The 27,427-nt window shown below is 41.0% G+C and overlaps 1 protein-coding gene across 1 annotated transcript; it reads left to right on the forward strand.

The window, feature by feature from the left end:
- The first annotated feature begins 11 nt into the window (after positions 1-11).
- LOC140478426 (tripartite motif-containing protein 42-like) lies at positions 12-27,427 on the forward strand. The gene is made up of 5 exons (XM_072571691.1): positions 12-430; positions 6,515-7,191; positions 11,410-12,146; positions 16,590-16,808; positions 27,319-27,427. The coding sequence occupies exons 1-5, from the start codon at positions 12-14 to the stop codon at positions 27,367-27,369; spliced, it is 2,103 nt and encodes a 700-aa protein (XP_072427792.1). The 3' UTR covers positions 27,370-27,427.

Here is a 27,427-nt window from a genome sequence, read left to right on the forward strand (position 1 = left end):
AGTCACTGGAGATGAATCCGTGGTACAAGAATCAGGGGGTAGACAAGCATGCAACAGCTGAAGGTAGCAGAGGAGTTAATCGTGTCTTGACAGATCCTGTAATAGCATCCAGGAGTTCAGTAGGGTTTGACAATGAGGGCTATTTTAAAGGAATTAAGGGAAGTAGCAGGAGAGAAATAATGAAAGATGAAAAGGAAGCAAAGGAAACAAAGGTTGAAGGGGAATTTAGCAAAGGGACACTCCTGGATAGTATGAACTTTGAAATGAATGAGTCACCGATATTAGTCAGAGAAACACCAGGTTCTCTTAAACTAGCAGCAGGTGAGAGAAGTATATCATCAAAGTCAATGGAAGGGCCAATGCTTCGTAGGGACAGTGCTACCAACTATTTTTGTTGGAAATCTCCATATGATGACAGAGAAATTTGTTAGTAAGTAGCAGCTTATGTTAATCAATGAATCTTTCCAATAAGAAAAATAGAATTTAGTTTTATAAACCACATGTTTAATTCCAGTACAGACAACTTTGAATATTACGTTGTGTGATTTGCTCTAATTCAATATTTTCACATTCAGTAAGTAATTACACATTACACTGTTTCTAGGCAGCTAGTTTATGGTTTCCATCGAAAACAATATGAAGCCAAGGAATTTACTTTCCTAAAAAAAAGAATCATCCAGGGATTTTGCTAATAAGAATGCAATTTGCCACACTTCATTTTAAAAAAAATGCTCAAAATTACTGGTACAAATTATCCTGTTGATGTCCCTTTGCGTACTTTTTCATAGTACTATACAAATAGTAATTGTGAAAATACAATTTATTTAATGGGATTGTAGAAATACACTAGGTGATACATCGCTTTTCACACAGAAGTGGAAAATTTAAAATTGCCTACAAGTCGTCTTCATTGAGACGGGTGGAGATGTTTCACAATGAAAAGCTCACTAAGTCTGATTCGGTGGGGTTAACTTGCATTATTCCCAGTGGCAGGTTTAACAGCTGTCAGACATTTTAATCAAGTTGGAGAGTGATAAGAGCTCAGCACCTCCTTGTATTCATCCTCATGAAGTCTGTGGAGGTAAGGCCTGTGGATGACCTTCCTGTCCCATTGGCAATAAAAACTTTCAGAGGCTGCTAATGCACAATGAATGTGAGACCACTGATGTAAATCTAGCAGCAGATTGGGAGGCTTATTATATGGGAAATGACAGGTAAACCCAATGCAGGGTCAGTTGCAAGCTCCTGGGAAGGGTCCCTTTATTACCAGATTGAGGGATGCAGGACTGAGATTGCTGCTGTTCTCTCTCCTCTTCACAAAACCTTGTCCTGCCTTCATCTGAGCAATGATTCTAGGCTTTGGATGATTTGATCCCAGGGGAAGAGCCCACTGGCACTTACAAAAAGGCAACACTGTCTCAGTGGTCATAGGCTCTATTCACCATGAGGTTTTGATCTGATTCTAACTTCCAATGTGGAAGGAGCCCTTTTTCACTGAATCCAGCAGCTTGTGAAATTGGTGAGTCTGGGTTTGTTACTAAATATCTTCCTTAAGACATTCATTGGCAGTTTACCCAATAATAGTTTTCTCAGTTAGAACTAAGTCTGATTCTAAGATTATTATAAGCCATTTATCGCCCTTTTACCTTTCACACAGCAAAGACATAGACCCTTTGATCCAACCAGAACATGCTGAACATAATCCCAAATTGAACTAGTCCCACCTGCCTACTCCTAGCCTATATCCTTCCAAACCTTTCTTGTTCTTGTACTTCGGTTGTAAGTGTGCCCACATCCAAATACTTCCTTAGGAAGTTCATTTCACACATGAACCATCCTTTGTGTAAAAAAAACTGTCACTTGTATCTTTTTTAATATCTCTCTCCTCTCACCTTAAAAATATGCCCCCAGTCTTGAAATCTCCCAGCAACCATTAACTGATCGATGTCCCTCACAAAAACTCTAGAAGGTCACCTGTCAACCTCCTACACTCCAGTGGAAAAAGTTCCAGCCTATCTTTATTATTTAAATCTTTCATACCCAGCAACATCCTGATAAATCTCTTCTGAACCCTTTTTATCTGAATAATACCATTCCTATAATGGGCAGTCAGAACTGGACACAGTATTCCAGAATAGACCTCATCAATGTCCTGTACAACCTCAGCAAGACTACCCTACTCCAGTATCAAAGGATTAGAGCAGTGAAGGCATACTTGCTAAATGCCTTTTTAACCACCCTGTCCAAGTGTGATGCAAACTTCAAAGAATTATATGCCTGAACCCCAATGTCTCTTTGTTCTACAATACTACCTAAGACCCTACCGTTAATTATATAAGCCCAACCCTTGTTTGTTGCACCAAAATGCAATACCTCATGTTAATACAGATAGAATTCTATCTGCCAGTTTTCAGCCCATTGACCATTTGAAGAAGATCCCTTTGTAACATTAGAAAACCTTCTTCACTGTCTACTATGCCACCAATTTTGTTGTCGTCCACAAACTTTACTAACCATGCTTTCTATATTCTCATTCAAATCATTTTTAATAAATGACAAACAAAAGAGAACCCAGGCCCAATCTCTGTGTAACATCTTTGGTGACAGGCCTCCAGTCCGAAAATCAACCTCCCACCATTATTTTTTGTCCCCTGCTGTTAAACCAATCATATATCCAACTGGCAAGCTCATCCTGAATCCCAGTGACCTCACTTTACAAATGACTCTACTGTGCAGAACCTTGTCAAAATAAACAACATCTACTGTTCTGCCCTCAATCTTTTTGGTAATTTCCTTTTGTTTGTTTGTGTGTGTGTGTGTGTGTGTTGGGGTGTGGAGTTCATATTACTTAGGGTCTCTGGCCTATCTTTATCCCTCACACCCTGATAACTATTCTATAAATGTTTTAGGTTTGATGTGTGCTATGCAACTGTGAAGCTCTCAATGTGTTAATTAAAACTGTGTTAAATAATCAGTTGTCAAGTCGAAATGGACAGGGGCCAGCGACCATAATTCTACTTAATTTAAAATAATGATGGAAAAGGATAGACCAGATCTAAAAGTTGAAGTTCTAAATCAGAGAAAGGCCAATTTTGACTGTATTAGGCAAGAACTTTCAAAAGCTGATTGGGGGCAGGTGTTCGCAGGTAAAGGGACAACTGGAAAATGGGAAGCCTTCAGAAATGAGATAACAATAATCCAGATAAAGTACATTCCTGTCAGGGTGAAAGGAAAGGCTGGTAAGTATAGGGAATGCTGGATGACTAAAGAAATTGAGTGTTTGGTTAAGAAAAAGAAGGAAGCATATGTAAGTTATATACAGGATATATCGAATGAATCCTTAGAAGAGTATAAAAGAAGTAGGAGTACACTTAAGAGGGAAATCAGGAGGACAAAAAGGGGACATGAGATAGCTTTGGCAAATATAATTTAAGGAGAATCTAAAGAGTTTTTACAAATATATTAAGGACAAAAGGGTAACTAGGGAGAGAATAGGGCCCCTCAAAGATCAGCAAGGCAGACTTTGTGTGGAGCTGCAGAAATTGGGGAGATACTAAATGAGTATTTTGCATCAGTATTTACTGTGGAAAAGGATATGGAAGACATAGACTGTAGGGAACTAGATAATGACATCTTGAAAAGTGTCCAGATTACAGAGGAGGAAGTGCTGGATGTCTTGAAATGGGTAAAGGTGGATAAATCCCAAGGACCTGATCAGGTGTACCCGAGAACTCTGTGGGAAGCTAGGGAAGTGATTGCTAGGCCTCTTGCTGAGATATTTGTATCATTGATAGTCACAGGTGAAGTGCCGGAAGACTGGAGGTTGGCTAACGTGGTGCCACTGTTTAAGAAGGGTGGTAAGGACAAGCCAGGGAACTATAGACCAGTGAGCATGACGTCGGTGGTGGGCAAGTTGTTGGAGGGAATCCTGAGGGACAGGATGTACATGTATTTGGAAAGGCAAGGACTGATTATATAGTCAACATGGTTTTGTGCGGGGAAATCATGTCTCACAAACTTGATTGAGTTTTTGAAGAAGTAACAAAGAGGATTGATGAGGGCAGAGCGGTAGATGTGGTCTATATGGACTTCAGTAAGGCGTTTGACAAGGTTCCCCATGGGAGACTGATTAGTAAGATAAGATCTCATGGAATACAGGGAGAACTAGCCATTTGGATACAGAACTGGCTCAAAGGTAGAAGACAGAGGGTGGTGGTGGAGGGTTGCTTTTCAGACTGGAGGCCTGTGACCAGTGGAGTGCCACAAGGATCGGTGCTGGGTCCTCTACTTTTTGTCATTTACATAAATGATTTGGATGCAGGCATAAGAGGTACAGTTAGTAAGTTTGCAGGTGACACCAAATTTGGAGGTGTAGTGGACAGCGAAGAGGATTACCTCAGATTACAATAGAATCTTGACCAGATGGGCCAATGGGCTGAGAAGTGGCAGATGGAATTTAATTAAGATAAATGCGAGGTGTTGCATTTTGGGAAAGCAAATCTTAGCAGGACTTATACACTAAACAGTAAGGTCCTGAGGATTGTTGCTGAACAAAGGGACCTTGGAGTGCAGGTTCATAGCTCCTTGAAAGTGAAATCGCAGGTAGATAGGATAGTGAAGAAGTCGTTTGGTATGCTTTCCTTTATTGGTCAGAGTATTGAGTACAGGAGTTGTGAGGTCAGGTTGCGGCTGTACAGAACATTGGTTAGGCCACTGTTGGAATATTGCGTGAAATTCTGGTCTCCTTCCTATCGGAAGGATGTTGTGAAACTTGAAAGGGTTCAGAAAAGATTTACAAGGATGTTGCCAGGGTTGGAGGATTTGAGCTATAGGGAGAGGCTGAATAGGCTAGGGCTGTTTTCCCCGGAGTGTCGGAGGCTGAGGGGTGACTTTATAGAGGTTTACAAAATTATGAGGAGCATGGATGGGGTAAAGCGGCCCTGGGGTGGGGAGTCCAGAACTAGAGGGCATACATAGGTTTAGGGTGAGAGGGGCAAGATATAAAAGAGACCGAAGGGGCAACTTTTTCACGCAGAGGGAGTTATGTGTATGGAATGAGCTGCCAGAGGAAGTATTGGAGGCTGGTACAATTGCAACATTTAAAAGGCATTTGGATGAGTATATGAATAGGAAGGGTTTGGAAGGATATGGGCCGGGTGCTGGCAGGTGGGACTAGATTGGGTTGGGATGTCTGGTCGGCATGGACAGGTTGGACCAAAGGGTCTGCTTCCATGCTGTACATCTCTATAACTCTATGACTCTAGTGTGATTTCTTATGTCTCTTTGGCTTAATATTTCACCTGTAAGATACCTTAATATTTACATTTTTTTCAATTGCTTTGTGGTAGTGTGCACTCACCCATAAATGGTCTCAATCCTGACCCTTGAGATATCTGTATACAATCAGTAAGGTATAGTAACTACATGAACAACTAATCCTTTGGAGTTGTTATTTTACAGATGAGATAGTAAACCAAGTCCCTGTCCTTTCCCTCCGCTAAATGTAAAAGGTCTCACTGTGCTAAACTTGTAAAAAAGTGTATATTCTTGTTGTATTAATTCCTTAACCAAGGCCATCGAATATCAGATTACCTTACCTAGCCATTTATTAATACTGTTCATTGAACCAAGCTGTGTTTTATAAAAACGCTACTGCGTTTCACATACGAAGCTGAAAAACAATGTGCTGGCTACAAAATTCTGAGAGATAGCCCAAGATCATGGAGATGCTATATAAATTCCTCCCTTTTATTAAATATACTCAGAGGAAAATAAAAGATAAAATGCTGTGGATGTTCTGCCCTGGCTTGGTGATGTCTTCATTCCAACTTCAGAAGAGTATTTCCCATGGCACTGATAAGAATATTTTCACAACCATTTTCTGACTTTTTCTGAAAGCCCTGCTTTAGTGTAATTAACAAATTTTAGTTGCATTAGTTTAGGAATGTGACGTGAATTTATCCAACTGGGAGCTAGGTGGGACTGACAAAAAGCCCATTTCATCTTATGACCCTTGCAGCTCCAGAGAGTGGAAAATTTCAATTAGTTTGGCTCATTAGTGACAGACGGCAGGATGAAACTATTATGCCAGTTCAGTTGCCTTTTTATTTTTAGAAAGTATTTAGATTGAACCTGATTTTCTTGATTATCTGAGTCATGTGAATCATTGCTGTGATTAATTTACTTTACAACAGCAGAACATTACTTTCCTATATTTTATACAGATTGATTATTCTATAGTTTATGGAGTTAAAAATCATGCAACACCAGGTTATAGCCCAACAGGTTTAACTGGAAGCACAGTAGCTTTTGGAGCGCCTCTCCTTCATCAGGTGGTTGTGCAACTTTTAACTTTGTCCACCCCAGTCCAACACCGGCATCTCCAAATCAAAGTTTATGGATGTATGGATTTCAGCCCCAAAGGAAAAAGCGAATCATTGAAGTCTTTAATGTAGGATGCAATAATCAATTTAACAAATATTCCAAATGAAATGTCTTTTTTTTAAATTTCCAGCCCAAGCAATTCACAAAGTCTTTATTTTAAACGCAAAAAGAAACAATTGAAGCCACCAATATATGACGAACTCACTTGCCCAGTCTGCAGAAAGCTGTACTCAAAAGCGCAATTACTGCCATGCAACCACAGCATTTGTGAACACTGCATTCCAAGACAAAAGACCATATCCAACAAGGGTGCGAAGAAGCACGCTATTGTCACATGTCCAGTCTGCCACGAGAATCACTATTTTGCCAGCACTGAAAAAGTCAAATTCCCTGAGAACTTCCTGCTCAACGAGATACTAAGCAGGTTGGAAAAGAAGCGCAAGAAATCATCAAAGAAGAAATCAGCCGGAAGACAACCTTATTGCCAACTTTGTGAATCGAAAAATAAACAGATTGCGATGAAGAAATGCGAAACCTGTGATCTAAATTTCTGCAGGGACTGTTTAAAACAGCATGACAAAACTTACACGGACCATAATTTTCGCGATCCTTCAGGTGGGGAGCCGCTGATGAAGTGTTTCCACCATCCTGATTCAAATCTGTCAATGTTTTGTCTGTCTGACAAGATTCCAATATGTGATGAGTGTAGAAAAGAAAAACACAAAGATCATCCAACGAGTACCTTGCAAGATGCATTCAAGGACCAAACAATTCATCTATTTCACATTATTGCAAAATATGGCAAAGGTGAGTGTCATTTCTGAAATTTTCTTTTGTTCACAGAAACAGTTACCATTGGTGGTGGTTGATGTCAGCCCTTCTGAACGGAATACAGTTACTGCAGTAATGTATTGTGGAAGATGTACTACAGGACCACACAACTAATAATGCACCCCCCACCCGGGAATCACTAGAAAGTTTGAACTTTCAACGGGCAATTGCCCCCATGTCTGGAATCCTCCAGAGAATGCTACGAATTGAATCAGAGTTGGAGAATGAATTTGAAAGGATCTGTCTTATTTATCTGAATAGTTATCAAATAAATTGTAAAACCTCCTCCAACTCCCTTCTCTAAAACTGACACCCCTAATCACCACAGACCATTCCCCACTGCCAACCCTAACAACCCCATGACACTCACTTCCCCAGCTCATCGTGGCCTGACCACCTGCCCTGAGTCTACACTCTCCCAAATGTGATCTGAACCAAACGCTCCCAATTTGACTCCTGCTAACTTGAAATCTACCAAGCTGACAAAACCCTAATCTCAATGCCCACCTTGAACCAACCAAGCCAACTCAACATCTCTCAGACTGCCCTGAAGCCCACCCCCACAATGATCCAACACCATCATATAACCACCCCTGACTCAAGCCAACCTGATACCATGCTGAGCCAACGCATCCAAAACTCCCCCAAGCCACCCTACAACCCTCAGACCTCTACCTGTCATCCCAGCCATCACCAATTTATTGTTCACTTTTACTCATCCCACTTACTTGCAAACACATCCTTTTACACATCCACTAGCCTATCCTCACCCAATCACTTACCATGCACACTTGCATTATCGAGGTAGCTTGTTAAAGAGGCTTTGGATCTTTTAACTCCGGAATACCGTGAGACAGAGGCCAAATAGCCTACTTCTGCTTCTATCAAGTCTGTTCTACCATTCAATGAGGTCATGGCTGATCTGATAATTCTCAGCTTCACTTGTCTGAGTTTTCCCTACAACCTTTTATTCCCTGACTAATTAAAAATCTGTCTCAACCTTGAATTTACTTAATGATCCAGTCTTGACAACTGGTAAAAAAAATATATGATTCACATCCTTCTGAAAGAAGAATATCCTCTGCATCTGTCTTAAATGTTTGACCTTTTATTTCTGGAAATTATGCGCTCTGTCCTAGACTCTGTTAGAAGGGGAAATGAACTTTGAGAATATGCTAATGATTCAGTCAGTCCAATTTTCTTTCTGTATTCCAATAACAACAGGTCCAAACTACTCAACCACTCCTTATAAGACAATCCTTCCATCAGCTTAGTGAATCTTCTCATGATTGCCTTCAATGCCAATATATCTTTGCTTAGATAAAAGGCTTAAAAGCTGTTTCTCAATATTCCAGTGTGATTTGAGTAGTGCCAGTACAGATTTAGCAAAAGCTACCTACTTTTGTATTCCGTTACCTTAAAAATAAAGCAAAATATTTCATTTACTTTCCTTTTATTACTTACTGAACTTGGATGCTTTATTTCATTCATGGATGAGGGCTCCCAAGTACCTCTCTTCTATAGCTTTCCGCAGTCTTTCTCCATTTCAACTATATTCAGCTCGTCTTCTTCCTGCCAAAGTACATAACCAGCTGCTAAATCCTGCTCCACCATTTAATACAATCAAGGCTGATTTCATCTTGGCCTCAGGTAAACTTTCTTGCCTACTCTCCATAACGCTTCAATCCATTACTAATTAAAAGTCTGTCTTTCTCCTCAAATTTACTCAATGTCCTAGAATCCACCACACTTTTAGGTAGTGAATTCCAGAGACTCATGTCCCTTTTTAGAAATGTAATTTTTCTTCATCTGTTTTAAATCTGCTACCCCTTATCCTAGAATTATGACCTCTGTTGTAGATTGCCTTACATGAGGCAAGATGCTCTCTATGTCGACTTTGTCAATCCCTTTTGGCATTGTTTTACCTTAATTAGATGATAAACCCTATCCAATAGAATGGGCTCTTACCTGATCAAGTTGCCTAATGTGAGGGACCTTCTGAAAATCCAAAATGTCACATTCACTGCTTCCCCTTTATTATTCTCTTTGTTAACACCTCAAGAATTCTAGTAAACATGTCAGATTTGATTTCCCCTTCATGAAGCACACTGGCTTTGCTGGATCATTTATGTATTTCTACCTGCACTGCTATTTAACCATTTATAATAAATTTTAACGTTGTCCCAACAACATGCTCACTGACCTTTAGTTATCGTTTTTTGCCACCAATGTCAAAAGAGATATGGTTTGACCTCCAGCTGCATCCTACGCTGCAATGGATGGCTCCCAGATCAGGAATGCTGTGTGGTTCTCAGGAAGCCTGAAATGACATTCATTTTCTTTATTTCCTGAATGGTTAAATGTAGAGTATTCAAAGTAGGAAATGCAGTTACCTTACATATTACAAGCTTCAATATCCTTATGACATGACCAATGAATCCATTGTTGATTGTTGGGAAAAAAAATCTGGTTCACTAACGTCCTTTAGAGAAGGAAACTGCCATCCTCCCCTGGTCTGGCCTACATGTGACTACAGGTTTAGTTGGACAATCTTGGACATTTGTCTAAGTGGACTAGACATTCTGAGGATCTCCTTGCCAGACGGGACCCTCTTAGGCTTGAACTTCCGTAATTTGGAAGGGGGTAGGTATGGTAGAGATGGAGGACACAATCATTTCTGCAGTGTCCAGAAAGGAAACTTTTAAGGGGTCTATGTGTTGTTTTTTCTCTGGTCTCCTAGCACCACCTAGCTGCCTTGAGGAAAGGTCACCTGGAGTGAGTTCTCCCCCCCTCCCCCCTACCTTCCACAGTAAGGAGTAACAGATATGGTTGATAAAGTATTGGGGAATCATCAGTTAAAAGTTTCCATTTGTAAGTCTCAATTTTGCAATAATAATTTGCCTTCCAAATTTAAAATGGCAGTTGCAGTCACAGTGACTGTGAGAATAAATTAAAGAATACAGGCTCTCAGCATAACCTTGGAGATGTTCCCTCTCAGACTGAGCTGTTGTCATCATTAATGAATATAATATTGAAACCTGCTTTTCTTTATCTACTCTTACACATGATAATAGCATCAGATGTAGTAACATTTAAATCAATAGCTTTGTTTGACTTATGTGAACAACATTAGGTGTATTGATTATCTACTTTTGAATTATGAGACTTTAACTAGAGGTAGTAACATTACATTGTGTGGGACTGAAACATATAAAATAGTTATGCACATAAGGGCGATAAAATATATTGCCTTTTTGCTAGAAATCGGAGATCTGTCATTAGTCCATCCAGAAATATCTTGATTGCTACGCTGGACTATAGACTAGTGATCTCTCACTGGCTTAATCAAGATAAAGTGTGTTGAAATTGAAACTTTTGTGTGGTCCGAGATATCTTGAGTCGATAGGATAATGAAGACCAGGTCTGTGTGCTTATCTAGCAGGCTCTGATAGTGCTGCACCTGGTCACTACTAAACTGTCCACTGAAGCAGCCATGCAATTGCATGCTTGAGAAGGTGAAGTCCCCAAGGATAGCTGCAGCCATGCAGCCTCTAGGCTATGTGGGCCATTGCTTCCCATATAACTGTCTGTCACTCCTGTCCCTCCTTGTGCATCCTGACAAAGTTCCTGATTGGTGACACCACAGGGTCCTGTCTCGCCTGGTCTCTGGTAATCGTTCGAGTGAAGTCACACAAGAATCACTTTGACAAAAGCCTTCATTGTGATGCTGAGGACAAAGATGTCCCCAGTAGGTGTTGCAATCACCTGCATTGCCTCTTCTTTTCTATAACATGATGAGAGATGTGCTATGTACTTCCTGTGGGACAGATCCTTCTCTCCAATATGAAGAGGAGGAAGTGGAGTTATTTCAGCAGATTAGATGCTGGATCTGCCTGTGAGTACATTGACATTTGCATCCAGGAACTGTATTCCAACAATTGTCAATATTTTTATTGAGATTAGAGGGTGGAGAGCTGCTTCAGTTTTAGCTGAGCTAAATTTTCTGGAGCTTAAACAATACTATAGCCCATGCAGGAACTACCAGAAGTATGTCTGCTGTCTAGATTTGGGCACTTCTTAGATTGAAAAGTATGTAAAATGGAAACTTATTGATAGATTTACATTCACACACAATCCTTGTGACACTGAATTCAAGCACTGCTTTCTAACCCACTGTGTTATTTTGTCTTTCAGTTAAGGATGAAAGTGAAAATGATATGCTGAGGCTGAGCATTTTCAAATCCAAACTCCAAGAGAGTAGAACTGAGTTTCAGAAGGAGCTCTCTAATGGATTTAAGCTTTTACATGATCAACTCAAACAGAAAGAGGCCCAGGTTAAAGAAATTTATGAGAATGAGTTGAATCTTAAGATAGCGAGTATAAACCGTTATATGGAAGCAACAGCTAAAGAAGTGTTAGGATTGGAAGGTTTAATCCAATATGCCAAGGAAGCAGTAAAGGAAATGAATCAATTTGTCCTTCTGCAAACTGTTAGCCATTTAATAGAACAGCTGAGGATGAAAGTGGCTGATATTAATATATCTGGGCACAAACTAATGACAAACTCTACTGAGCCATATAAATTGGATTTTGAAAGCATTTTGGCTCAAATGAATGAGATATTTTCACCAGTTACAAAAAATTTTGAATTGTTCAAAGACCACAAAGCTTCCCCCATGGATAAGAAGATAGAAACAAGTGTCTCTATAAAGAAGCCAACAGAAATTAAGGAGACAGAAAGAATCTCAATCCTATCAGAGGAGTCCCATGGAAACATGACTGAAACTCAGCAAGAAAGTCGTGCAAGCTTTGAAAGTGAACGTAGTGTAGACAGAAAATCATCAAAAACAAGCCAAGAAGAGACAACAAATTCTGATGTACTTGTGCCACCAACTATTTACCATCATACTGTGCAGGGAAATACAGCCAAGGTAAGGTACAAATGCAACTTTCAGATGATTCTACACTACAGATGGAGTAAAGATCCTTTGATGAAAAGGAAATCATGTTTGACAAATTTATTAGCTTTTGAAAATTTAACTAGCAGGGTTAAACATGGAGGAAGTAGTGGATGTATTATATTTGAATTTTCAGAAGCTTTTCAGTCGTACTCGTTGGATTTGGATAGAGTGTTAATATGTCAGCTTAGACTGAGGATTGGCTAACGGCCTGAGAGCAGAGAATAGTACTACATGGGTCACTGTTAGAAAGCCATTATGTGATTGGACAAAAAGGTAGAATATGGAATATTTTGTGGAGTAATGTGGAGTTACCCATTTTAATGTGAAGAGTGATAAAAGCATACTATTCATTAAATAGTGAGAGACTATAAAATGTTATGATTTAGAGGCATTTTTGTGTACATCTACGCAAATCAATTAATGTTAACGTGAAGGTTGTTGTGTCGCCATACTCTTACCAGACCATAGGGGTTGCACTCTTATTCGAGAGAGAAAAACAACTGGTGGTGATTTAACCTGAGGGCCACCAGATCTCAGGCGAGGGAAAAGGTGGAGAAGGAGAGTCCTTCATGGTAACCTCAAACCGGTGATGGGAATTGAATTCGCACTGTTAGCATCACACTGCTCTGTAAACCAACTATCCAGCCAACTGAACTAAATCAATTCCCTAACGTGAAGGTTACAGCAAGAATTTGAATGTGAATTGTACAATCATTTTTATTGCAAATTTACTGAAATAACAAAGTAAGAAAGTCTTGCTGCAATTGTATAGTGGCTTGCTAAATGGTTCTAAAAGTAACTTTGTCCTCAAGGTAACATTCAGCATGCAATGTTGGTAGAGAGCCCAGGCATCCATTAGAATTGTGAAACTGCTGAGCCCAAGAGAAGAGAATCCTTGATTAACAGATCTGTCGTTTTGATTAATGGTGTCAACTTAGACTGAGGATTGGCTAACAGCCAGAAAGCAGAGAATAGCACTTCATGGGTCAATTTCAGAAAGGTGTTAAGTGATAGGACATGAAGGTGGAAGATGGAATATTTTGTGGAGCAATATGGAGTTATCCATTTTAGTGGGAATGTTTGAACCTTTACCATCATTCGATTAAATCATTACTGATTCTCAAACTCAACTTTATTTTCTCAACCATTCCCATATTCCTTGGTTCTGTTTCAGTTCAATGATGAAGGGCTTATGCCCAAAACATCAACTCTCCTGCTTCTCTGATACAGCTTGACCTGCTGTTCTTTTCCAGCATCATCCTTTTCTTCTTCAAAATGTATTATCCAACACTGGGCATAGCTAGTGACTGAGTATTCACAACTTGAATTTTAATGATTCACCGATGAGGAAATATTTCTCATCTCAACCTAAAAGGACTATCTGCTATCCTGAGACCATGCCTTCTAACTTAGTACTGTCTAACTGAAGGAAATACCTGTAAACTCTCGGCATGTTTTCTGTCAAGTCCTCTCAGAATCTGATTTTGGAAGAGAACTTTGTACAATTTCTATAACGCATAAAGAATCAACAGCTCTAGCCGAGCATCATGTTGAAATTATGGGCCAGTATTTTTAAGAAATGACATCTCACATAGATGGTTATAGTAAATTGCATTATTGCAAGTGAGCATGTGTAGATATTGTGGACAGGTACCAACATGGAAAGTAGTTTTCCAAAGATGCAGGATCATTCAATAGTTCCTTGAAGTTGAAGTCACAGGTAGAAAGGATAGTGAAGAAGGCACACTTGCTATTATTGGTCAGTGCATTGAGTATAGGAGTTGGGAGGTCATGTTGTACCTGTACAGGATATAGGTTAGGCCACTTTTGGAATATTGCATTCAATTCTGATCTACCTGATGTAGGAAGGATGTTGTTAAAAGGTGCTGAAAAGATTTACAAGTTTGTTGCTGGGGTTGGAGGGCTTGCGCTACGGCTTGAATAGACTGAGGCTATTTTCCCTGGTGCATTGGAGGCTGAGAGGTGACCTTATAGAGGTCTATAAAATCATGAGGGACATGGATAGGGTGACTAGACAGGGTAGGGAAGTTCAAACTGGTGGGCAACGGACCTAAAAAGGACCTAAATGGCAAATTTTTCACACAAGAGGTTGGTGTGTATATGGAATAAGCTGCCAGAGGAAGTGGTGGAGGCTGGTGCACTTATAACATTTATAAGGCACCTGGACGGGTTCATTAATAGGTAGGGTTTAAGGGACTGGAGCCAAATTCTGGCAAATGTGACTAGAATAATTTAGCATATTTGGTCAGCATGGACAAGTTGGACCAAAGGGTCTGTTTCCATATTGTACATCTCTGACTCTTTGATTCTGTTCAGTTGGACACTGATGTTGAACCTCAGAAGCAACAACAGCAGCAGAGAACATTGGGTCACCATTTCCACATTTTGGAGAGAAATTGGAGGAGTTAGCTCCACCATGAATGCTATGATATTTCCAGCCTTGAATCTGATGTCCAAGTCTATGAAAAATGGAGGAGTCACATGAAGCATCAGGTGCAGCAGCCAACTAAAGGCATGGCCAGAACTTTGAGTCTTTTTTTAAGATTAAGGAAGGCCTCAGCTTGACCATTCAGCATGCCACATTGAAGTGGAGCAACATTCTCTTCATCTCATGGTCAGCAATAAAGTGTAGGTGGTCAAAGACAGGGAAGAGGGAGAAAGAGCTTAATACAGTTCCTTTGACAGAGCCTTCCAAAACCACAACCTTTCTCACTGAAAAAGATGAGAGAACACTGACACCCGTGAGTGCCCCTCCAAACCGCACACTATCCCAACTTAGGACTGTATTGTTGGTCCCTTCACCATGGTGGGATCAAGGCCTTTAGTTCCCTTTTCCAGCTTCACAATGGATATATCTGCTTCAGGCATACAGCAATATTGCAAGATGGTGGTTCATCACTGTCACCTTAACGACAATTCGTGATGTGCAACAAATGCACGTATCCCACAAAATATTTTTTAAAAAGCAGCATAGTAGTGGGAGTTCAAACGCACTCCTGCTCCTTGCCCACCTCCCTCTCAATTCCAGAACATCATGCGCTACCTTCTGTTTGGATGGATGAGTCTGATGGTGCACAGGTACAGTGTGGACAGATCTTGGTGGATCCCTGCAGGCTTCCCACTCTCTCATTCTCAGCTCTCAGCTGTCTGCTCCTAGTTCTGCTGAAGCAAAAGGGTAACACTACATAGAAACAGTAGAAAAAGAAAATAAACCATTCATTGGATGTGAGCACACCATTGGCTGGGCCAGCAATTATTGCCCATCCTATCTGGTAAACCTACCGTATGATTACGAAGGGAGTTCCAGGATTTTTACCCAGTAACCTCAAAGGAATGGTGGCATTTCTAAGTCAGGATGGTAGATAGCTTGGAGGGTACCTTGCAGGTGGTGGTGTTCCGATACATCAGCTGTCCTTATTATTCTATATGGTACTGGCTGTGCACTTGGAAGGTGCTTTGGAAGGAAGCTTTGGCGAATTTACGCAGTGCATCTTGTAGTAGGTATACCTCTGCTACTAAGCATCAGTGGTATCCAACTTGTTGAGTGTTGTTGGAATTGCACTTATTCGGACAAGTGAGGAGTATTCCATCACACTTGACTTGTGCCTTTGTAGATGGTGGACAGGATTTGGGGAGTCAGGAGGTGAGTTACTCAGAGTCTTACAGCACCGAGATAGGTCCTTTGGCCCAAATTGGTCCATGCTGACCAAAATGTCATGCTAACTCCATTTCTCCACACTTGGCCATATCCTACTAACCCTTTCCTATCCATGTATTTGTCCAAATGCCTTTTAAATGTTGTTAATGTATCTGTTTCAACCACTTCCACTGGTAGTCCATATGCATACCACCTTCTGTAAAGCAACCCTGGTGTGTTGCTTAAGAACAAAGGAATTCTTCAAGCAAACGTACTGTATGGTTTTATCAACTGAGATGCTTCATGCAGACTCTTGTTAAAACGTATCGAGAGTGTTAAACTCTGCCTGAGTTTGTGCACTCTAGTAATCCACCTATCAACTGCAATGTTATCATTTCAGCATGGAGGTTTGTTCAGAAAAATGTTGACTATTTTCTCAGCATTATCCAATTAATGTTTCCCAGAAGAATGTTGTTAAATAATAACTTTGGCTATAGCTCTTCAATTGTTACAAGGTGGATAATGTATATACTAAGGATTCAAACTTCTGAATATTGTAAAATTTAATAAAGGGCATAGGTAGTTAATGGGTTACATTTTAAATCTAACTATGAAATTTATTAACAGATAACTCCAAAGATAATGATTACTGTTATATTATGGGATTTTCTTCTAAGTATAATGGTAAACCCCAGAAACCAGTGCCAATGATATATTATAAACTGTGCAAACACTGTGCTTATTACTTCTTGTAGATTTTTTGGATGGTTCCAGAATATGACCTTGTGGATTCTTTCGACGTGCAATTACAAGAGATGGGTAATAATAATGGAGCTCTACCGCAACCAGGTGTAACGTTTTCCGGAATAGATGCCTCTTCATTTGAGACTCAGGTGAAAGCCAATTCTGAAGCTATCTTCAAGGTCCGTGCAATTACTGCCTTTGGACAAAGTGATTGGAGCTATCCTTACAAGGTAAGTATGGTTTTATTCAATAGTTTTAGTGCTGACTGTGTGTTTTGTCTTAGCATTTATGGAAAGATAAGTACCTTCTATTATGTAAAATAGTTAAAACTCTCCCATTGGTGGATTAATGCCCTAAATTTATGGATGAAGAAGGTCTTGGATTAGTGAACGGCAACTACTAAGATGCTACTGCTGAACTTGTATTGGACAGGGAAATCCCTGTCAGGGATCCCTCTCACACTCTGTATGATCCCCACCTCAACAATCTCTACTAATCTCTACTAACCAATCAATGTACAAAGACCCCAAAGGATGGCAAGATTAAACTTAAGTATCATTGCCCTCTAATTAAACAGAATTTTCACAGTGAAAAATGGCTGCTTCAGGAGAGAGAGGGAGAGGAAAAGAAACAACTCATTTTTCATTGCCTGCCCTTCTAATTGAGTGGTCTTTCTCAGTGTAGATGTTGAAATGTAGACTCAGTTTTGGTGGTATTCTACTGACTTCACTGAGGGCAAGCACAAACATTAGAATTGCAGCAACTTGCAACATATATTGTGCTGAAGTTTACAAGAGTGCACAAGCGACCATTTCAGTATGTTCATTTTTTATTTCACCCGATCTCATGACAATGCCCTCAAAGGTTTCTTTCCAACAGCATTTGCTATCAAAGGGCAAACTCTCTGGTGGCTAGAGGCATACTGGCACATAGAAACATGGCAGTGGTTGTAGGAGGTCAGTCATCCTAGCTCCAGGAAATCTCTGCAGGTGTTCCTCAGGGTGGTGTCCTAGGCCTAACCATCTTCAGCTGCTTCATCAATGACCAACCTCCATCATAAGGTCAGAAGTGGGGATCATCACCAATTTTTGCACAATGTTTAGTATCATTCGTGAGTCCTCAGACACTGAAGCAGTCTGTATCCAAATGCAATAAGATCTGGACAATATCCAGGCTTGGGCAGACAAGTGGCAAATAACATTCAAGTGACATGAATGCCAGGCTATGACCATCACCAATAAGAGACAATGTAACCACCACCCCTTGACATTCAATGGTGTTACCATCATTGCGTCCCCACTATCAACATCCTGGGATGTTGATCATTCTGATCATTGATCAGACACTGAACTGGAGTCACCACATAAGTGCTGTGGCTACAAGAGCAGGGGAGTGAGGCATAAATGCTGAGGCTGGGGCTTTTTTCCCTGGAGCGTCGGAGGCTGAGCGGTGACCTTATGGATGTTTATAAAATCATTAGGGGCATGGATAGGATAAATAGACAAAGTCTTTTCCCTGGGGTGGGTGATTTCAGAACTAGAGGGCATAGGTTTAGGTAAAAACAATGACTGCAGATGCTGCAGATGTGGATTAGTGGTGCTGGAAGAGCACAGCAGTTCAGGCAGCATCCAAGGAGCTTCAAAATCGATGTTTCGGGCAAAAGCCCTTCATCAGGAATAAAGGCAGTGAGCCTGAAGCGTGGAGAGATAAGCTAGAGGCATAGGTTTAGGGTCAGAGGGGAAAGATATAAAAGAGACCGAAAGGGCAACTTTTTCCACGCGGAGGGTGGTACGTGTATGGAATGAGCTGCCAGAGGAAGTGGTGGAGGCTGGTACAATTGCAACGCTTAAAAGGCATCTGGAAGGTATATGAATAGGAGGGTTTGGAGGGATATGGGCTGGATGCTGGCAGGTGGGAATAGATTAGGTTGGAATATCTGGTTGACATGGACAAGTTGGACTGAAGGGCCTGTTGCCATGCTGTACATCTCTATGATTCTGTGACTCTTAAGTAATTTACCTCCTGACTCCTGAAAGCCTGCCCACCATCTGCAAGGCGGATGTCGGCTGTGTGATGGAATACTCCCCAGTTGCCTGGATGGGTGCAGCAGCAACAACACTCGAGAAGCTTGACACCATCCAGGACAAAGCAGCCCACTTGATTGGCACTGTATCCATAAGTATCCAATGTCTCCACCAACAACACTAATTAGCAGCAGTGTACACTATCTACAAGATGCACTGCATCAAAACCCACAATCACTTCCATCTAGAAGGATAGTGTATATATTGAAATACCATCATCTTAAAGTTCCCCTCCAAGCCACTCACCATCCTGACTTGGAAATATATTGCTGTTCCTTCACAGTCCCTGGGTCAAAATTCTGCAATTCCCTCCTCAGTGGCATTGTGGGTCCACCTACAGCAGGTGGACTGCAGCAGTTCATGAAGGCAGCTCACCAACACCTTCTCAAGGGCAACTGGGAACAGGTAATAAATGCTGGCCAGCTAGCAATGCCCACATCCCACAAAAATGAATAAGTAAATTCTCACCCATTAGACAAAGGAAAATACTGTGTAGATAGTCTGTTCTATGACAGATGATTTCTTAAATTTACATTTCAGATTGGAGTGTTCTTCTTTCATCTGTTCCACCATCTGCATTTTTATTGGAGTGTTAATTTTTCTCCAACAGTTCTGGTCCTTTTATGCACTAAGATATTTAATTTCTCAACTTCACAATCATTTCAGTTGCTCCTGTTACTTTATTTATAGCAGCTGTGTTAGCTGGATAAGGAAACCAATTTGGGAATATCAGAGGCACCCCCAATTTAGAGTGGTAGTTGAGGGGTAGGAATGACATCAGTAATTGTCCCTTGTATGTTTAGTATGCAACTGACCACACCGGATACTGAACCAGTCAGCACTATTCTAAAACCCTAAGAGGCTAAGAAACTTAAAACATTATTTGAATTCTCACCTACCAACTCAAAGGAATCTCACAAGTTTTCAAGTGTTAATACATTTACTGCAAAAGCAACATTGACAATACATTCCTTAATAAGCAACTAATATGCAAAACAATAGAATATAATCCTTATTAGTTTCTCAACATGCTTAATATTCAAATACTCACATTTTAAACAGTACATTGTACTCTTGCATAATTTATGGTCATTAAAAGATACTACCCAAGGTTACTCACAGCTTCTAATAGGTTCTCTTCTCCACCTTTCAGCATCAGCAGCAAATGTCCCTTCCACCTATCTTCTGAGAAACTGAACTGATTTCCAGAATCATGTTTTGTTCTAATGATTCACTTCTCCCAGTCATGCAGAAAAATATCTTATGGAGCTCTTAAATTCTTGCTGATTCTCTTTCCTTAACCAGTTGCCATCAGCATTCTGCCTGGTGAACACAACACTTTGTTCCTTGTTACTCACAGTTGCTCTTGTCTCTCTGTCTAACTGGATTCATTATATTCTTTCTATCTTTATATTTCTTTTTCCATTCCCCTGTCCCTTCTGCTCCTTCCCACACCCACGTCCTTAACCCCTTGCTCCCCTGCTTTTGCCCCACTCTCCTTCCACACCCCCACTGCTCCTTCCCCACTCATTCCACCTTGTCCTTCCTTCCTTCCCACCGTCTTGTCCTTCTTTCCCGTTCACACCCATGTCCTTCCTTCACCACCCCTCTGCCCCAATGAAAACTGTCCCCGTTCAGTCTCCTAGACAGAGAAGCTGCAGTAACAAGAAAATCTCCCTCTGCCTTTGTTTTCAGGTGTTAAACCTGGCACAGAGGTCTGGTAGAAAGAGCAAACGAACACAGAATATTTTCAAAGTAGGAGGGTGCTGTTTACTCTAAGTGTCTGTGCCATTTCATTGGGCTTCCTTTCATTTCATTATTTCCGCACCCCCTCCCCTCCTGATCTTTGCAAAAGTGGATAAAAACATATTATGGCTAAAGGGTGGGGATTCTACAGTGTATGCCTCATCTTCTGACTCCCCAAAATCTTTCTACCATTGACAAGTTACAGATCATGAGCTTAATAGAATACTTTCCACTTGATAACTCAGTTCAACACTCTCTAGGTCAAAGCAGTCTGCTTGATTGGCATCCCATCCACTATTCTGTACACCACCAATTCCTTGGTCAAGTATACATCAGATGCACTGTAGCAACTCACCAAGACTTCTTCAACAGCCCCTTACAAATGCATTTTCTTTACAATTTAAAGGACAAAGAGACAGCATTGAATTATAGAAATCTATAGCACAGATAAAGGCCACTGAGTCTGTACCAATCAAAAGCAATAACCCATCTATTCTAATCCCATTTTCTAGCACCTGACCCATAGCCTGTATGCCTTGACATAAGATTGCACGGTGGCTCAATGGTTAGCACTGCTGCCTCACAGCACCAGGGTCACAGGTTCAATTCCTGCCTTCGGAGACTGTGTGGAGTTAGCACATTCTCCCTGTGTCTGCGTTGGTTTCCTCCAGATGCTCTGGTTTCCTCCCACAGTCCAAAGATATACAGGTCAGGTGAATTGGCCATGTTAAATTGCCCATAGTACTAGGTGCATTAGTCAGAGGGAAATGGGTCTAGGTGTGTTACTCTTCGGAGGGTCAGTGTGGACTGGTTGGGCCGAAGGGCCTCTTTACACACTCTAGGGGATCTAATCTAAATACTCCTTAAATGTCATGAGGGTTTCTGCCTCTACCACTCTTACAGGCAAGTGAGTTCAACGGTCTGACTGAAATTTCTGTTCTCTGAATTTTTTGTCATTGATTTCAAATTCATTTTGAATTCTCAGCCTGAAACAATAACTGCTTAGTAGCGAGAAATTCACCTTTTAGTTTCAGCTGGCAATGAGACATGCTGTAGATCATTTGGGGAATTAAATGGCAAACGATTTATGCTCAAAGTTCACGTTCACACTTAAATGATTGGACCACAAAAAGTACACAATGTCAACTTGTCTCTGCTTTGGACTATCTTTCCCTGAATCTAATTGGTCGGGTAACTTCTGTATGACCCCAAGACGCTGGTAGTGCTTTGCACATCATGGGCCACGTGCCTGACATCATGTGGGTGTAATGATGCATAATATTCCAAGTTGGTGTTTCTGGCATCTTAACTTGTAATGGGTATGGGAAAGCTCAATTAACTATAATATTTTTCAAGAGGGTTCAAATGGAAATAGCATTTTACAAATAGTAAAGCAATAGCTAAACCATTCCTAAATCATTTAGCATTGTCTCACTGAGCTGCAGCATATAGTTATTTCAAAATAAAGTACTTTAAAGCTGTTGAGCAATAGATATTACAGCTTTTATTCAAGTACTTTCCACTCAGTAGAGTTCGGAGTGGTAATTAACCAGAAAGCAAGGTAACAGACCCAGCATTTCATCATATACATGCTGCTTCCATTGGAAATGGTGGAAAAGGGATAAGCTATTCAAATCTGTGAGCCCATTCTACCGACCAATGAAATTATATATGATAGTCATATAGCACAGAAACAGACACTTTAGTCCAACTCACCCATGCCGACCAAGTTTCCCATAATGGTCCCATTTGCCTGTATTTGACCTGTATGCTTCTAAATCTTTCCTATTCATGTATCTATCCAAATGTCTTTTAAATGTTGTAACTGTACCCACATCTACCACTTCCTCTAGCAGTTCATTCCATCCTCTGTGTGACAAAATTATCCCTAAGATCCCTTTTAATGGGCCGAAGGGCCTGTTTCCATACCGTAGGGAATCTAATCTAATCTAACCTTTTCTCCACTCACCTTAAAAATATGCCCTCTGGCTCTGAACTCACCTACCCTAAGCGAAAGACCTTTGCTATTCAGATTACCTATGCCCCTCATGATTTCTTTAAATTATAACCTCCTATTCTCCGGTGAAAAATAAATCCATTTATCCAACCCAACTTATTCCATAATTGTTATACTCTTCCCTAAAAATAAATCAACCCACGCTTTGAAATTTTCAACTGCCGTTGACTCAATAGCATTTTGAGGGAGATTGTTGCGATTTTGACCTTGCTTGGTGACATCATCACTGATTGGCTTTGCTGTAATTTTAAGATGATGCTCCCCTTATTCTGGTTTATTTGTGTCGACTCTGTCAAATTGTTTGATCATCCTAAATGGCTGTTCTATATTTAGCTGGTCCTATGATCATTGTGTTGTCCCAATCAAATTTGTGATCTTGTCATCTGTGGCTAGAATTTCTAGAAGCATGGCACTCAGCCAGAATCCATCAACAAACACATTGACCTCGACCCAATGTACCCACTACAACAAATAATCAGAACTGGCAACCGGAAGCAGCAGAAACTGAACCAAATAAATTCCAGAAGACACAGTACAGCAGCACTTCACAGGAGGCTCCAAAGCGCTGAAGGTGTCACCTAGTTAGGGGATGAAACATCTGCAAATCAACTTCCCAGCTCGGCAAATATACCTTCAACCATGAGATCTTTTTCCCTTTTCAATAAGTAGTATTCAGCCTGACTTGTTTTGCTTTTCCAGAGACACAATTTTCAATTCTGATCTCCTGCATTTGCAGTCCTCTCTTTCCCCTAGCCACATAACTAGAGACCAGCAGGCCCTTCCCTCGCTGGCATGAAGGACACCAGAACTAGAAGTTATGCTTGGCAAGAGCTGCTAGTCAATAAAAGGCTGGCATCTCCTTTGAACTGCAATGCTGTGATTGCTTGTTGCTGCTGGATCATCGCTGGATCCCAGAGTACAGAGATCCCTTTGAGCTCCCTGCCCACTGCTGGCTCCCTCAATAGCTTTTCCCACAGGCAGCTTTTGTCCTGTCATGATGGGAAAGTAATGAGGTTTTTGATATCAATACTTGGATTTTCACTTCTGTTTTCCTCTGTCAGTGAAATTTTCTCATCCTTTGCTCTTCTGCTTGCAGGTATTAATTTTCTTTTCTGCCTGTCCACATAGTTGTGTGATGGTTACTTGGGGTGAGGAATTTGCTCACTGTCATTGGCTAGCTTCTGTGTGACAGCATTTCTATGTCGATCTGTTGTGATGATCTTTGACCTGGAAGCAATGCACTAAGGGAGAAAACAAGTGTAATTTCTTTGAAAGGACTATGAACTATTAACAGTTTTTAGGAAAAAAAAGTAAGAGTTTGCATCAATTCTAATAGAACATTACAGCGCAGTACAGGCCCTTTGGCCATCGATGTTGCGCCGCCCTGTCATACTAATCTGAAGCCCATCCAACCTACACTATCCCGTGTATGTCCATTTGCCTGTCCAATGACAACTTAAATGCACTTAAACTTGGCGAATCTACTACTGATGCAGGCAAAGCATTCCATACAATTACTACTCTCTGAGTAAAGAAACTACCTCTGACATCTGTCTTATACCTATCTCCCCTCACTTTAAAGTTGTGTCCCCTTGTGTTTGCCGTGCCCGTACTTGGAAAAAGGCTCTCCCTGTCCACCCTATCTAACCCTCTGATTATCTTGTATGTCTTTATTAAGTCACCTCTCAACCTTCTTCTCTCTAACGAGAACAGCCTCAAGGCCCTCAGCCTTTCCTCCTAAAACATTCCTTCCATACCAGGCAACATCCTAGTAAATCTCCTCGGCACCCTTTCCAAAGCTTCCACATCCTTCTTATAATGCGGTGACCAGAACTGTAAACAATACTCTGAGTTTGGCCGTACCAGAGCTTTGTACAGCTGCAGCATAACCTCCTGGTTCTGGGAAACTCAATCCCTCTATTAATAAAGGCCAAAACACTGTATGCCTTCTTAACAACCCTGTCAATCTGGGTGGCAACTTTCAGGGATCTGTGTACATGGACACCAAGATCTCGCTGCTCATCTGCACTCCTAAGAATCCTACCATTAGCCCAGTACTTTGCATTCCGATTTCTCCGGCCAAAGTGTATCACCTCACACTTGTCCACATTAAATTCCATTTGCCACCTCTCAGCCCAGCTCTGCATCCTATCTATGTCTCTCTGCAACCTACTACATCCTTTGTCACTATCCACAACTCCACCGACCTTAGTGTCATCGGCAAATTTACCAACCCACCCTTCTAAGCCCTCATCCAGGTCATTTATAAAAGTGATAGACAGCAGTGGACCCAACACTGACCCTTGTAGTACGCCGCTAGTAACTGGACACCAAGATGAACATGTTCCATCAACGACAACCCTCTGTTTTCTTTCAGCAAGCCAATTACTGATCCAGACTGCTGTGTCTCCCACAATCCCATTCCTCTGCATTTTGTATAATAGCCTACTGTGGGGAACCTTATCGAACGCCTTGCTGAAATCCATATACACCACATCAACTGGTTTACTCTCATCTACCTGTTTGGTCACTTTGTCAAAAAACTCAGTAAGGTTCGTTAGGCATGACCTACCCTTCACAAAACCGTGCTGACTGTCCCTGGTCAGATTATTCTTTTCTCGATGGTTATAAATCCTATCTCTTATAACCGTTTTCAACACTTTACCAACAACTGAAGTGAGACTGGTCTGTAATTACCAGGGTTGTCTCTACTACCCTGTTTGAACAAGGGAACCACATTTGCTATCCTCCAGTCCTCAGGCACTATTCCTGTAGACAATGATGATTTGAAGATCAATGCCAAAGGCTCGGCAATCTCTTCCCTTGCTTCCCAGAGGATCCTAGGATAGATCACATCTGGCCCAGGGGACTTGTCTATTTTCACACTCTACAGTATTTCTAATACCTCTTCCTAGTGAACCTCAATCCCTTCTAGTCTAGATGTAAGTATCTCTGTATCTTCCTCGCCAACATTTTCATTTTCTATAGTGAACACTGTCTAAGTGGATCAATTCTTCCTGGATAATATGTAATACTGGACCATGTGAACGTGGAAGCAGTGTTAAAAGGAAAAAAGTTAAGAAAACTGTGTAGCTGGAATATACAAAAAAGCTTCAAGCACAAAGCCAGCCAAATGCCAAGAGTAAAGGTGATCAGGACAGTATGGAGAGTATCGGTTGTACTTAAAAAAAAAATGAGGGGGCAAAGAGGGGCCACAAAATATCTTTGGCGGATATGATAAAGGAGGACCCCAACACATTTTGTAAGTATATAGAGAGTAAGAGGATTACCAACAAAACGGGTGTGGTGTATTAGAAACCAAAGGGAAAATCTGTGTGGACCCAGAAGATTTGGGTGAGGTCTTAAATTAATATTTCTCATCTATAATCAAAGAGGAGATAATGTAGCTCAGGATTTCATTTGAAATGATGAGGTTCTAAAACATGTTAAGATTAATAACGAGGAGCTATTAAATGTTCTAGTGAGCGTGCTGAAGCATAAATCCCCAGGACCTCATGCATGTAGGTTGCTATGGGATTGCTGGCTTCCTGGGGGATATAATTAATACTTTGCTGGCCACAGCCAAATGCCTCATGACTGAAGGATAGCTAATGTGGCTTCTTTGCTCAAGAAGGACAGGCAGGGATGGCCAGGTAATTACAGAGCAGTTCGTCTGACATTAGTGGTGGGGAAATTATTGGGGAAAAAATTCTGAAGGACAGAATTAATCAGTACTTAGAAAGGCAGGGATTGATTAGGGATGGTCAGCAGGGATTTGTTAGATGGTTTCCTGTCTAACAAAATTAGTTGAGCTTTTTGAAAAGGTGATGAAATACACTAATGAGGGTAGTTCAGTTGTTGTGGTTTAAATAGATTTCAGTAAAACCTTTGACAAGGTCCCACGTGGAAGCTAGTTAAGGTAAGAGCCGATGGAATCCAAGGTAAATTGACAAACTGGATCCAAAATTGTTAGGAAAAAGGGCTGGTTATTTTGGTGATTAGAAGCCTGTGACCAGAGAGATACTTGCTGTTTATCACATACATACCTGAATGTGAACAGAGAAGGTATAATTAGTAAGTTTGCAGATTAAATGAAAATTGGTGATGGTGTTGATAGTGAGGAGGACTGTCTCAGACTACAGGGCAAAAGTGAGGACTGCAGGTGCTGGAGATTAGAGTCGAGGGTGTGGTGCTGGAAAAGCACAGCAGGTCAGGCAGCATCTGAGGAGCAGGAGAATTGATGCCTGGGGTAAAAGAGGGGCTTCCTGATGAGTGCGAAGTGATGCATTTTCAATGGACTAATAAGGGAAGGATATACACAATGACTCCAGCAAGTACTGTGGAACAAAGGGAGCTTGGTGTACAAGTGCATAGATCCCTAAGGGTGTCAGGACAGGTAGATAGGTTGGTGAAGAAGCCATACGGGATGCTGATCTTCATTAGCCAGGACTTGAAATATAGGAGCAAGGAGGTCTTCTTACGGCCTGTTAACACATTGGTTAGGTCACAGATGGAATGCTGTCATTCTGGTCACTACACTATAAAAATATAGATGACACCAAAATTGATAGTATAGTGAAGAGTGAAGAACATTAGCTAAGAGTACAACAGAATCTTGATAAACATGGACAGTGGGCTGAGGTTTGGCAGATTGAATCTAATTTGGATAAATGCTAGGTGTTGCTTTTTGGTAAAATAAACCAGGGCAGAACTTGCACAGTTATTGGTAGGGCCCTGGATTCCTAAAGAAGGGCTTATGCCCGAAACGTCGATTCTCTTGTTCCTTGGATGCTGCCTGACCTGCTGCGCTTTTCCAGCAACACATTTTCAGCCCTGGAGACTGTTGTCAAGCAAAGAAACCTAGTGATCTCAGTGGACATTTTTCTTGCTTAGCAGAAAATAAGACAGAAGCTGTTGGAGATATTATCCGAGCCAGCTTTTTAAGACCAGGAACCTGAAAAGCTGGGTGGAGAAGTGCTAAAGAACTTTTCCCGGAAGTGAT

Source organism: Chiloscyllium punctatum, chromosome 6 (assembly GCF_047496795.1).
Source record: "Chiloscyllium punctatum isolate Juve2018m chromosome 6, sChiPun1.3, whole genome shotgun sequence".
NCBI classification, from domain to species: domain Eukaryota; kingdom Metazoa; phylum Chordata; class Chondrichthyes; order Orectolobiformes; family Hemiscylliidae; genus Chiloscyllium; species Chiloscyllium punctatum.

What these genes read in the sequence shown, in the direction of transcription:
- LOC140478426 (XM_072571691.1), top strand. Translation starts at nt 12, where the DNA reads ATGAATCCGTGGTACAAGAATCAGGGGGTAGACAAGCATGCAACAGCT. An exon ending in GATGACAGAGAAATTTGTTA is followed by an intron (nt 431 to 6,514) that starts GTAAGTAGCAGC and finishes TTAAATTTCCAG; the next exon opens with CCCAAGCAATTCACAAAGTC. An exon ending in TATTGCAAAATATGGCAAAG is followed by an intron (nt 7,192 to 11,409) that starts GTGAGTGTCATT and finishes TTTGTCTTTCAG; the next exon opens with TTAAGGATGAAAGTGAAAAT.